The sequence below is a fragment of the Malania oleifera genome, chromosome 1 (assembly GCF_029873635.1).
Source record: "Malania oleifera isolate guangnan ecotype guangnan chromosome 1, ASM2987363v1, whole genome shotgun sequence".
Lineage (NCBI taxonomy): Eukaryota > Viridiplantae > Streptophyta > Magnoliopsida > Santalales > Ximeniaceae > Malania > Malania oleifera.
This window is the reverse complement of record NC_080417.1, coordinates 134196840-134208841: the sequence shown is the minus strand read 5'-3', so window position 1 is coordinate 134208841 and position 12002 is coordinate 134196840. Positions and strand designations below refer to the sequence as shown.

The window sequence follows — 12002 nt, the reverse complement described above, 5'->3', positions numbered from 1 at the left end:
AATGACACAACTTTCCCTAACTTTGATTTTTGGGACATATACACCCCTCAAAAGACTTGTCTTTTTCGTAAAATGCAAAGGGAGTTCTGTGTCTTTTTACCAAACCTCAAGAAAGGTTTGTGAAATTCTTGAAATTTCATAGAAGTCTTTGAAATTTAAAACCTCAAGAGAGGTTAATATCTGTTTACTAAACTTCTAAGAAGGTTAGTGTCTTTTACTCTAACTTATAATTAAATCTAATTTAATTAAATTGATCTCAAGCTTTACGAACTTGCATCTATATTGAATGCAAGTCAAACAAATTTTAGATTGATCAAATTCAAGTTGAATTTAGCGGTCAAAATTTTTTTAATCAAGTTGACTTCGAGTATTCTACTATATCGACTTGACTCAACTCAAATGCAGTTACAGGTTCAAAAATATTCATTTTACCTATTTTTTGAAAATTTTATCTTCTAACACAGTTCTAATTCAAGTCCATACGATACCAAGAGCCCACATTCCATTTCACTATCTTGCAACTTCAACTTGAATTATGTTGGGGATTGATAGAGCCATGCGAGTGAGTATGCTATGAGAAGAGTTCTCCCTTTATATATATAATGCCAAACTATGATTGACATCTTCCAAAGGTGGACTAGAGAGAGGGCCTTTGCATTATCCTTTATCTTGCATTGCCCCATCCTGCCTCACCTCACATGCTCAAGTCTCGACTTCTATTTAGCTTTGAAAATTAAATTCTTAAGAAAATCAAGGTGACCTATATTTTAAAGACCGCAAACTTTGGTATTTTGAATGGGAAAGGGGAAATGATAGTTAAGAAAATTAGTTTTTGAACTTAAAAATATAACAGCATGACATGTTCTTAATAATTTAATTTTCCTCTTTTTTTTACTGAAAAATGATAACTCACAAAGTTATTTTAGATATTTTTGAATTGGAAAATGCGGAAGCATCAAGAAGATAAGCTTTGAGGTTAAAGTAAAGCCAAAAATAGCAATTTCTTTCTTAAGAAATGTGTTGTTTTTATAGTTTGGGTACTTTGTTTGGAAAACAAAAAATTATAAACGAATGAATGTGAAGCATGATGGAATTTTACATATTTCTTAAATTGCGAAATAGGCAACCATCAAGGAAATAATTTTTGAGGTTAAGGTAGAACCAAATTTCATTTATGGGAAATCGAGATTTTTTTTTTTTTTTTTTCTTTTTTTGATATTTTGATTGGGAGATGAAAAGTACACATGGGAATTAAGGTGAAAGAAGTTTGGAGGTATTATAGAAGTTAAGGAAGAAAATGGTAAGGGAGAAAATAAAAGAAAAGAAAAAGCCCATGAAAATGTCTTGCAATTTCATAAAAATGCCTTGGATGGAGCTATTTATAACATGCTTACAAAGTTTAATTTAAAGAGATTTGGTTTGGTTTAATTTAAATCAATTTACGCAGTTCAAAAATTGAAAAAAGAAAATAGTTTATATATGTAAATCCTTAAAAACCAATCAAATCAAACTAATTAAACTCCTACTAAACAAAATTATTTTGACTAAGAAAATCCCTTACAAGTTAGCGGTTAATATTTGCTAGAGCTTTCAAAAGGAATATTATATAGAATATTTGTAAAAGGTGTCCTTGAAACACATCTCATTTTGAACATTAAGGAAAAATCAAAAGAGATTTAAGCCACGTTTGTTTGCATTAAACTGTTTCTCGATAGAGTGTGATTTCTTAATTGTTTAAAATTCAATGAATCGGGTTTGTTTGGTAAAACTTGTTAATTCAAGTTGGATCACCTCTTACTCAATTAGAGATTTTTCTGATACTGATTTTGTAAAAGATCCATTCAGAGACTTTGTTGGACATTTTTGCATCCTAAAAATGTAAAATTTACAATACTGCGTAACAAATTTCTCCTAATCTCCAAAATAGTATCTCACATGCATATTTATCAAACGGCCTAAATAGTAAGATTGCTCTAATTACATTCATAACGTAGTTCACACATTCAAAAATACATTCAATACTTTACATTTAGCATTAATTTTATCAAATGACCCCTTAATGAACTTCAAACAAACAATGAAATAATAGAATCCTCGAGGCGGTGAGTTGAGATAAGACTAACTAGTGGTCGAACCAATATAAATCCATGTTTGTCACACTATTCCTTTATTTCCTAACCTTAATTTGTTGCTTCACTATGCAACTCAACCACTAGGCATATTTATTTATACAAATTACTTCTAAGGTTGTTCTAAACCATAACTTAAAATAATTTCTTTAAAATTAAAATAATTTTAATTCACTTTAAAAATGGTGAAGGAATATTGAAGATTTTTCTTCTCCCAAAATATAGTTTGGTTTTAAGAGAAAAGAGAGGCAGTTCATTAGCCCCACCTTAAAAAAAGAAAATTTAGTTCTTATATATATATATGAGCAATTTCATGCATGCGCATGTCTATGTGTCTGCATAACACAATTATTGCAAGCAAAACTACAACCCCAGAGCAATGCTATAAGCAAATTTCCCAATTCTCATTCATTTTCCTCTTTCAAACACATTCATAATTTTTCCCACTACTGCAAAGACAGTACTCATGAAGTTGGAGTATTGTTTCTAGCTCAAGGACTCAAACAAGTATTCAAGGGTGTCTAATCCGTTGGGTTTCCCTCCTATGGGGCCCAATGCCTTGAAAATGTCTTATTTTCAAATGTTTGTTAGCTTCCCGGTAAGAGCAAAATCGGGAGATTCCATTTTAAAATTCAAAATCAAAGATTATGCGCAGCAACTGTCCCTCCAATTTGAATTTTCTCCACACACGTAGCAAGCAGTTCGGACAACCCTCAGTTTTTCTCCATTTTTGGCTTTTCACTCATATAGCCTTTACTGCCTGCAGCCAGCACCTGTAGCCAGCGCCTGCAGCAAGTCCACACCTGCGCCAGTCATCTCTCCAGTACAGCAACCTGCTGCTACCTTCTTCTTCTTCGTGTGATTCCGGCTGTAGATTATTTACAGGATATTGGTATTTCATTGTGCTCTACTTTGGTTGGTTGGTTCTTCTTTAAAGTTTTGTTTAGACATCTCCATCTTGCTATATTTGTTTATACACTCTTGTGTATTTGCAAGACTCTACTTTGTATGAACATTTTGGTGATAGTAGATTTGGTTTGTTGTGCCTCGTGGACATACCTCAACATTTGAGAGAACCACGTTAAATTTTGCGTCTCATTTTTATTTATTATTTTGCATTACTCCATTGATTTACTTGTGGGAATTGGTTCATATATATTCGTATAATTATTTTTCCGAACAAGTGGTATCAGAACCAAGTTATTTGCACGCATTAGATTTGTATAAATCATGGATGGTAATGTTGGTCACATGATTAGCTTCAATGGAAGCAATTGGGTAACTTGAAAAACAAAAATGTAAGACCTTTTATTTTGTAAAGATTTGGATGGGCCTATTGAGGGCAATAGCCAAAAGCCTAAAGACATGAGTGATGATGAGTGAAATAGGCTTAATAAAAAAATCGTTGGTGTCATTCGGCAATGGATTGATGATAGTGTTTTTCATCATGTTTATACTGAAATTTCGGCATGTGAATTGTGGAAAAAATTAGAGGGTCTTTATGATAGAAAGTCGGCTACAAATAAATTTTTTCTTTTCCGAAAATTGGTGAATTTGAAATATAAATATGGCAGTCTTATTACCGAGCATTTGAATGAGATGAAAAATATTATTAATCGACTTGCTACTATGAAAATAGTTTTTGATGATGAATTGCAGGTCTTAATGCTTCTTAACTCTTTATCGGAAAGTTGGGAGACTTTGGTTGTGACAGTTAGTAATTTAGGCTCCCAATGGAATTGTTACAATAAACCAAATAACTAACAACTTGTTGAATGAAGAAATTAGAAGAAAATCACTTGGCTTCTCATTCAGAGGCACTTGTGAAAGAAAATCGGGGGAGAGGCAGAAACAAAAGTAGGTTTTCTCACCGTAATGATAAATCAAGAGGCCGGTCCAACTCAGTTTCGAAAAAAGATATTGAGTGTCACTATTGTCATAAGAAATGACATATGAAGCAGGAGTGTAAAAAATTAAAATTCAAGGAGCAAAACAAAGAAAAAAATTTTGAGAAAAAACATGAAGACATAACTTCAGTTGCATCTGATGATAATTTTATGGTTGTTTGTGATGAAAGTTGCATTAATTTGACAAGTCAATAGACTAATTGGGTTATTGATTCCAGTGCATCATTTCATGTTACTTCTCAAGAAGATTTCTTCACTTCTTGTTTCAAAGGAAATTAAGGAGTTATTCGGATGGGAAATGAAGGTTTTTCAAAAATTGTTGGCATGGGAAATGTTTGTTTAGAAACAAATCTAAGATGCAAGTTGGTGCTAAAAAATGTGAGACATGTACCCGACATTCAGCTAAATTTAATATCTACTGGAAAGCTTGATGATGAAGGTTTTGACAACCATTTTGGTGATGGAAAATGGAAGCTCACAAAGGGTAATTTGGTGGTGGCTAAAGGTAAGAAGACTGGTACACTTTATATGATGCAAGGTAAAATTGGTAATGATATTGTGAATGCAATTGAGAATCACTTTTTCACCGATTTGTGGTATAAGCAGCGTGGGCACATGAGTGAAAAAGGAATGCAATTTTTGTTCAAAAAGAAGCTTCTACCTGGAATGAAAGGTACTTCTTTTAAAACTTGTGTTCATTGTTTGGCCGGTAAGCAACGTAGAGCTCCTTTTCGTACATAACTTGTTACTAAAAAATCTAATATTCTAGATTTTATACATTCCGATGTATGTGATCATTTGAAAATTAAATCTCATGGTGGTGCACTTTATTTTGTCACTTTTATTGATGATTGTTCAAGAAAAGTTTGGGCTTACGCTTTAAAGACTAAAGATCAAGTTTTAGATGTGTCTAAGCATTTTCAAGTTAAAGTTGAAAGGGAGATTGGAAAAAAGGTGAAATGTGTGCGCTCGGATAAAGGTGGAGAGTATTGTTATAGCCAAAGAATTAGACATCAAAAGACCGTCAAGAAAACCCCTCAACAAAATGGTATTGCCGAAAGAATGAACCACACCATACTGGAGAGAATGAGATGTATGCTCTCTCATGCGAAGTTGCCAAAATCATTTTGGGGTGAAGCAATGAGGACAACGGTGGACTTAATTAATTTGTCTCCTTTAACTCCTTTACTTGGTGAAGTTCCAAAAAAAATTTGGAAAGGTAAGGATATCACTTATGATCATTTAAAAGTGTTTGGTTGTCGTGCATTTGTTCACATTCCAAAAGATGAACAATCCAAACTTGATGACAAGACAATGCAATGTATTTTTCTTGGCTATGGGTATGATGAATTTGGATACAAATTGTGGGATCCGGTTGACAAAAAAATTGTTAGAAGCCGAGATGTTGTATTTTTTGAAGATTAAATAATTGAAGATTTTGGCACAGTTGAGCAACCACAATCTAATGGGAATGATTTTATTGACTTAGAGTCACCTTTTCCACCTTTGGCACATGATGAAAATATGGAAGATGTTCTTCCACCTCTTAAAGATGTTGGAAATGATGAAACTCCTAGTGATGTTGAAGATGAAAATGAGGGGGAGCAACAAGTTCAAGAGCAAACCCCATTGAGAAGATCTTCAAGAGATCCAAGACCTTCAACTAAATATCCATCAAGTGATTATGTTACTCTAACAGATCAACGGGAGCCTGAAAGCCATCAAAAAGCCTTGAACCATGAAAATAAAGTTGAATAGATGGAGGCTATGCAAGAGAAAATGAAGTCTATAGTTGACAATCACACTTATGATTTGGTTAAACTTCCTCCTAGAAAGAAAGCTTTGAAAAATAAATGGGTGTTTAGGTTGAAAAATGATGAAAAGAATCTTCGGTACAAGGCTAGGCTTGTAGTAAAAGGTTTTGGTCAAAAAAGGAGAATTGACTTTGATGAAATATTCTCACCGGTTGTGAAGATGTCATCTATTCGGATTGTTCTTGGCATCGCAGCATACTTGAATTTAGAAGTTGAGCAACTAGATGTGAAAACCGCTTTCTTACATGGTGACTTGGAAAATTAAATTTACATAGAACAACCGGAAGGCTTCAAACAAAAAGGGAAAAAGAATTTAGTGTGCAAATTAAAAAAAAAAAATTTGTATGGGTTGAAGCAAGCACCACGGAGATGGTACAAGAAATTTGATTCTTTCATGATTGATCATGGTTACTCAAAAACCTCTTCGGATGATTGTGTGTTTATGAAAAAATTTCCGAATGGTATTTATATTATTCTTTTACTCTATGTTGATGATATGCTTATTGTAGAACGGGATTTCTCCAAGATTGACAAGTTGAAGTTGGAGTTGAACAAGTCTTTTGCTATGAAAGACTTGAGACAAGCAAAGCAAATTCTTGACATGAGAATTGTTCGTGATCTTGAAAAAGGGTAAATTTGATTGTCTCAAGAAAGTTACATTGAAAAAGTGCTTGAAAGGTTCAATATGGATAAAGCAAAATCCGTTGGTTGCCCACTTGCCAGTCACTTCAAGCCTAGTACAAAAGAAAGTCCTGCAAGTGAGAAAGACAAGGAAGAGATGAAGAAAATTCCTTATGCTTCGGCCATTGGTTCCTTAATGTATGCAATGGTTTGCACAAGACCGGATTTAACTCACGTCGTTGGAGTTGTTAGTTGATTTTTCTCTAATCCGAGAAATGAGCATTAGTTAGCAATAAAATGGATTCTCTGATACCTTAAAGGTACTTCAAAGGTGTGTTTGTGATTTGGAAATGGTAAATCTACGCTCCATAGATTCACGGATGCCGACATGGCCAGTGATGTTGATTCTAGAAAATCTACTTCGGGTTATTTGATGACTTTTACAGGGGGGGGGGTTGTGGCATGGCAATCTAAATTAGATAAATGTGTTGCTCTTTCTACTACGGAAGCCGAGTTTATTGTCATTACGGAAGCTTGCAAAGAATTGCTTTGGTTGAAGAGATTCTTAAAAGAGTTGGGCATGGAATAAGAAAGGTACATTCTTTATTGTGATAGTCAAAGCGCAATTCATTTGAGTAAGAATTCTATCATTCATTCAAAATCAAAACATATTGATGTGAGATATCGTTTGATTCAGGATGTGTTGGATAAGAAATTATTGCAGCTTGACAAAATTCACACTGACGACAATGGTTCGGATATGATGACAAAAACATTGACTAAAGACAAGGATTTGAGGTGTTGAGTTTTGGCCGAATTGGTGGAGTTGTCTCCATAAGTCGGGAGAGGGAGATTTTTTGGGTTTCCCTCCTATGGGGCCCAATGCCTTGAAAAGGTTTTGTTTTCAAATGTTTGTTAGCTTCCCAGTAGGAGCAAAATCTGGAGATTCTATTTTGAAATTCAAAATCAAAGATTATGTGCAGCAACTGCCCCTCCACTTTGAATTTTCTCCACACACGCAGCAAGCAGTTCAACCAGCCCTCAGTTTTTCTCCATTTTTGGTTTTTCACTTATATGCTTTTAGTGCCTGCAACCAGCACCTGTAGCCAGCACCTGCAACAAGTCCACGCCTACACCAGTCATCTCTCCAGTACAGCAACCTGCTGCTACCTTCTTCTTCATGTGATTCCGGCTATAGATTATTTACAGCATATTGGTATTTCATTGTGCTCTATTTTGGCTGGTTGGTTCTTCTTTAGAGCTTTGTTCAGAGTATTTGGTGAGACATCTCCATCTTGTTATATTTGTTTATACACTCTTGTGTATTTGCAAGGTTCGTGCCTTTTGTATCCACTTTGTATGAACATTTTGGTGATCGTGTATTTGGTTTGCCGTGCTTCGTGGACGTACCTCAACATTTAAGCGAACCACGTTAAATTTTGTGTCTCATTTTTATTTATTATTTTGCATTACTCCATTGATTTACTTGTGGGAATTGATTCATATATATTCGTATAATTATTTCTCCCAACACTATATTTGTTTGTGCAAACGCTGGTGGCCATTGTATCCTCGAGGACATTCACTTAACATCATCACACCACAATTATAGTAGGAACCAATAAATAAAATCATAGAGGAAGTGATATTTGCAACATACCAAAACCGCTCTCTATTTCATTCCATCACACAATTCTTCATACAAGTCTAATGCTCTACTGGTTAATTAGGCCTCTAGAATTTTGTATTGAAGATTTTCTAGGGTGAAAAAGGACACGAGACCGAAAATGAAAATACCTCTATGTGTATCCCATGCCCAACGAACCCTCATAAAACTGAACCGAAAACCCAAAAATACAAAAACAAAAAATAACACAACACACACACAAACAATTATTCTAATAGCCTATTCACTAAACTAAGTTCTAGAATATCATTTTCACTGTAATTAAAGACGTTATATTTAAATTTGTATGAATTTAGATAAAATATAATTAAAAATATATTAAATTTTGTTCGAATCAACTTAAATCTAAACTCAAAACTCGGAATCTATATTTTTAATCTTAGTCTAACTTAGAATGACATCATTTTAAAATTTGAAACGTATTATGAATCACAAGACCATACACTTAGCATAGTTATCAACTTTAGAAAGCCCAACGCTTAATAGATCACAAATCCATAATTATTATTATATTTTCATTTTGTTACAAGTTTTAAATAAAATAAAAATTTCGATTAATGATTAAATTAGTCAATTGAAATTTCTTATAAAACTACTCTTATAACTCCTTCATAATCTTCATTACTCTCTCATCATCTCTATAAAAAAATATAAATTTAAAACAATGGAGCACACTTACTCACTATTCTAGTGTATGTGTACAGTACCAAATTAGAGTTGACCTAGTAAAATACTCGAACTCGACTTCACTCGAAAATGTTAAGTTCGAGACTCGACTTGAACTCGATTTCGATCGATTTCATAATTGTTAAACTCGAACTCGACTCAATTACAAGTTCATGAAATTACAGACCAGCTCGATCATAAATTAATATTATTTATATATATATATATATATAATGTACATATATAAATATATATTATATGACAAGTATAATGTAAAAAAATAAAATTAGAAAGTTTGATTAGACTTGAAACTCAACTCAAGTAGCATTATTGAACTCAAAATTGACTCATTAAAATACTCGAGTAGTTCAAATTCGACTCAAACTCGAATAGAATCAAGTCGAATCCGAATAGTTCGCGAGTAAACTTGACTTACTCACTTACACTCCTACTAATTAAGAAAAATTAAGAGAGTCTTCATCATTAAATTTTCCTTCGTCGTTACTGAAAAAATATATAAAAGTAAAATGAAATTCTTAACTCATAAATAGATAAATAAATAAATAAATTGACATTCCACTATTCATTTTTTTTTTTCACTATCTTGCCATTCTCCAATTATTTTAAAAAAAATAATGAATTTAAAAATACAAAGGTTGCATAATGCCACTATCAATATGCATTAAAATACATGAACGCACTGTTGCACCCTCGTGTTTGTCTATACATTGACATGATCCCCAATCTTGCATAGGTGAACAATAATTTTTTTCACAAGGTGACATGGAGCCCCGTAATTGGCTGGGCCAGCAAACCAATAACCGAATGTCACATTGACATAAAGCAATCTTTGATTGCATGGTTCCCAAGGCTAGAATATATATATATATATATATATATATATATATATATATATATATATATATATCACCCAAATGGGGCATTAACACGAGGCACAATTTATGTAGCTGATGGGAAATTTTAGTTTTAAGAAATCTAGGCTCAGCTTTACATTAATTATCAAGCCTCAAAAGACAAGAAATTAGAATCAAAAGTTAAAATCAAAATAATACTTTTTTTGTAATATTAAATTATGTATTTACATTATATAATAGTGCTTATAATATGAATGAATAAATATTTAAAATATTTATTCAGAATTTTCATCTATTAAAAGAGAGAGAAAAATAACTTTCTGTTTTTTTAATATGAACACATCATGTGCAACAACAATAATATAATAAACATGAAATAATAATTTTCTTTTGCATATAATTTTTATTGGAAAACGAAAATAAAAAATATTCAAATCACGGTCCTTAAAATAATCTCAAGACATGTGTATAGGTACATGTGTCCCGCAATCCCATTTGTCTCTTAAATTAATCTCAAAACATTTTCTATAGGTCCATGTGTTCTCGCAATGCCGGCCGTGGCTCGATGTTTCAACTTTTTGCAACAAAATAAAGGACAAAATTAAAAGCACATACTTATTAAATTTCTAATAAATTAAGATCGCACAATAAAAATAAAACAAAATAAAATAAAACAAATAATATTGTAAGGCTCAACTAATCCTTCCAAATCCCCTTTTTCTTTCATTTGCTAACTTATATGTTGTTTGTCCCTTTTCTTACTTTCTAAAAAGACAATTGCATTAAGATCCAATGAATTCTAAATTAGTAGGGCACAAAAGATCACTCATATTATTGAACATCAAGCTCTAGTGAAAAAATTAATCATGATCCACTAAGATAAATATATTTTAGGGCTGCATGCTAATACAAATTTTGACGATCATGTAATAATTTTTTTTTGTCATGATTTCATGTAGTGTTCAATTTACAAAGCAAGCGTTTGAATCTAGATACAAAATATATCTTCCCTCGCAAGTAATCAAATAACCAATCTCACATGTATGCATTGAACAATAATATACTTCATTTATATATCCATTGAACAATAATGTACTTCATTTATTATATATTCAAAGAACGTAGAATTGTGTTTGTATTTTGGAGGGAAGTTTATTCAAGCATACCCACATGAGCCATTCTCACATATAACCCCTGGATCGCATGCATTATCGCACTTGCCACAATGGGTGGCATCGGAGCCGACGCTGGTGCAACTGCCGCCACAACAAAGCTGTCCAAACTTGCACTTGTGTTTGCATTTCCCACAATTATTCCTATCTCCAAGGACATTACGACAATGCTTTTTGCAGCAAAATAGAAGGCCAGTCCCATTGCGCACTGAAACCCCATTGCATATGTTGTTATGAGGATGACAATGCTTACCTTTCCTTATACCGGTGTGGTGTCGGTGCCGAAAGGAGTGGAGATGGGGAAAGTGAGCATCGAGAGTGTAATCTTCAAAATCTTCAAAGTCTTCGAGCTCAGCTGAGGAGGCTGGGCAAGGGTGGAAGGGCAGGAGGAGAGGGAGGAGGAGGGAGAGGAGAATGGGTGTGAGTTTGTGAGTGGCAGCCATTGATGAATTGTCTCAAAATTGGCTCAAAATGGGGAGGGTTCAGGGCAAGGGGGGTGGGGGTTAAGAGAAGTGTTGGGTATTTGAAGTTTGAGGTTTGGAGATAAAATAATATTCCGTGATCTAAGGGAAGGAAAGCTCTATTTCCATAATGGGTTGGCCAAATTATTTGCTGAATTTGGGCCAAACCCCAAAACCCATTTGAGTATGCTTCTAAACCCCAAACAGGCTACTAGGGCTTCTTATTTTATCGAAGGAGAGGTACCCGGGGGCATATGAAATTTAATTAAGAAAAAATAAGGGACTGTATGCTCAATAATATTATTTGATATGGCGATTAAGTTGCCCCTAAAAACTAAAAAGAAGCCTAAAAGTCACCCCCAAAAAAAGTAATACTCTACAAAGCTAGAGAACATTCTCTCTTCTTTTGGGACATTTTTGCTGCCAAGCTAGAGAACATTCTCTCTTCTTTTAGGACATTTTTGCTGCCATTACCATAGAAGGTTATGCTAGCCAGGGATAGTGTCACAGTCCATTTAACTGTAGCCCGAAGTCCCTAAAAATATGTGGTTTGTCCTTGTTTTTGGTTTCCTCGGGGTTACTACACTTCCATCAGCTTGCTAGCCATTATGGAGTTTGTAGGCCTAAGTACAAAAAAAAATTGAATTTTGAGAGTGGATGGTTTCAACGT

At 33.6% G+C, this 12002-nt stretch overlaps 1 protein-coding gene across 1 annotated transcript; it reads right to left on the bottom strand.

Moving 5' to 3' along the window:
• Positions 1 to 10746: 10746 nt before the first annotated feature.
• On the bottom strand, positions 10747 to 11653 carry LOC131158092 (protein GRIM REAPER-like). Its single transcript, XM_058112693.1, has one exon. It carries the CDS (start codon positions 11312 to 11314, stop codon positions 10856 to 10858), a length of 459 nt encoding a protein of 152 aa, XP_057968676.1. The 5' UTR covers positions 11315 to 11653; the 3' UTR covers positions 10747 to 10855.
• Positions 11654 to 12002: the final 349 nt, after the last annotated feature.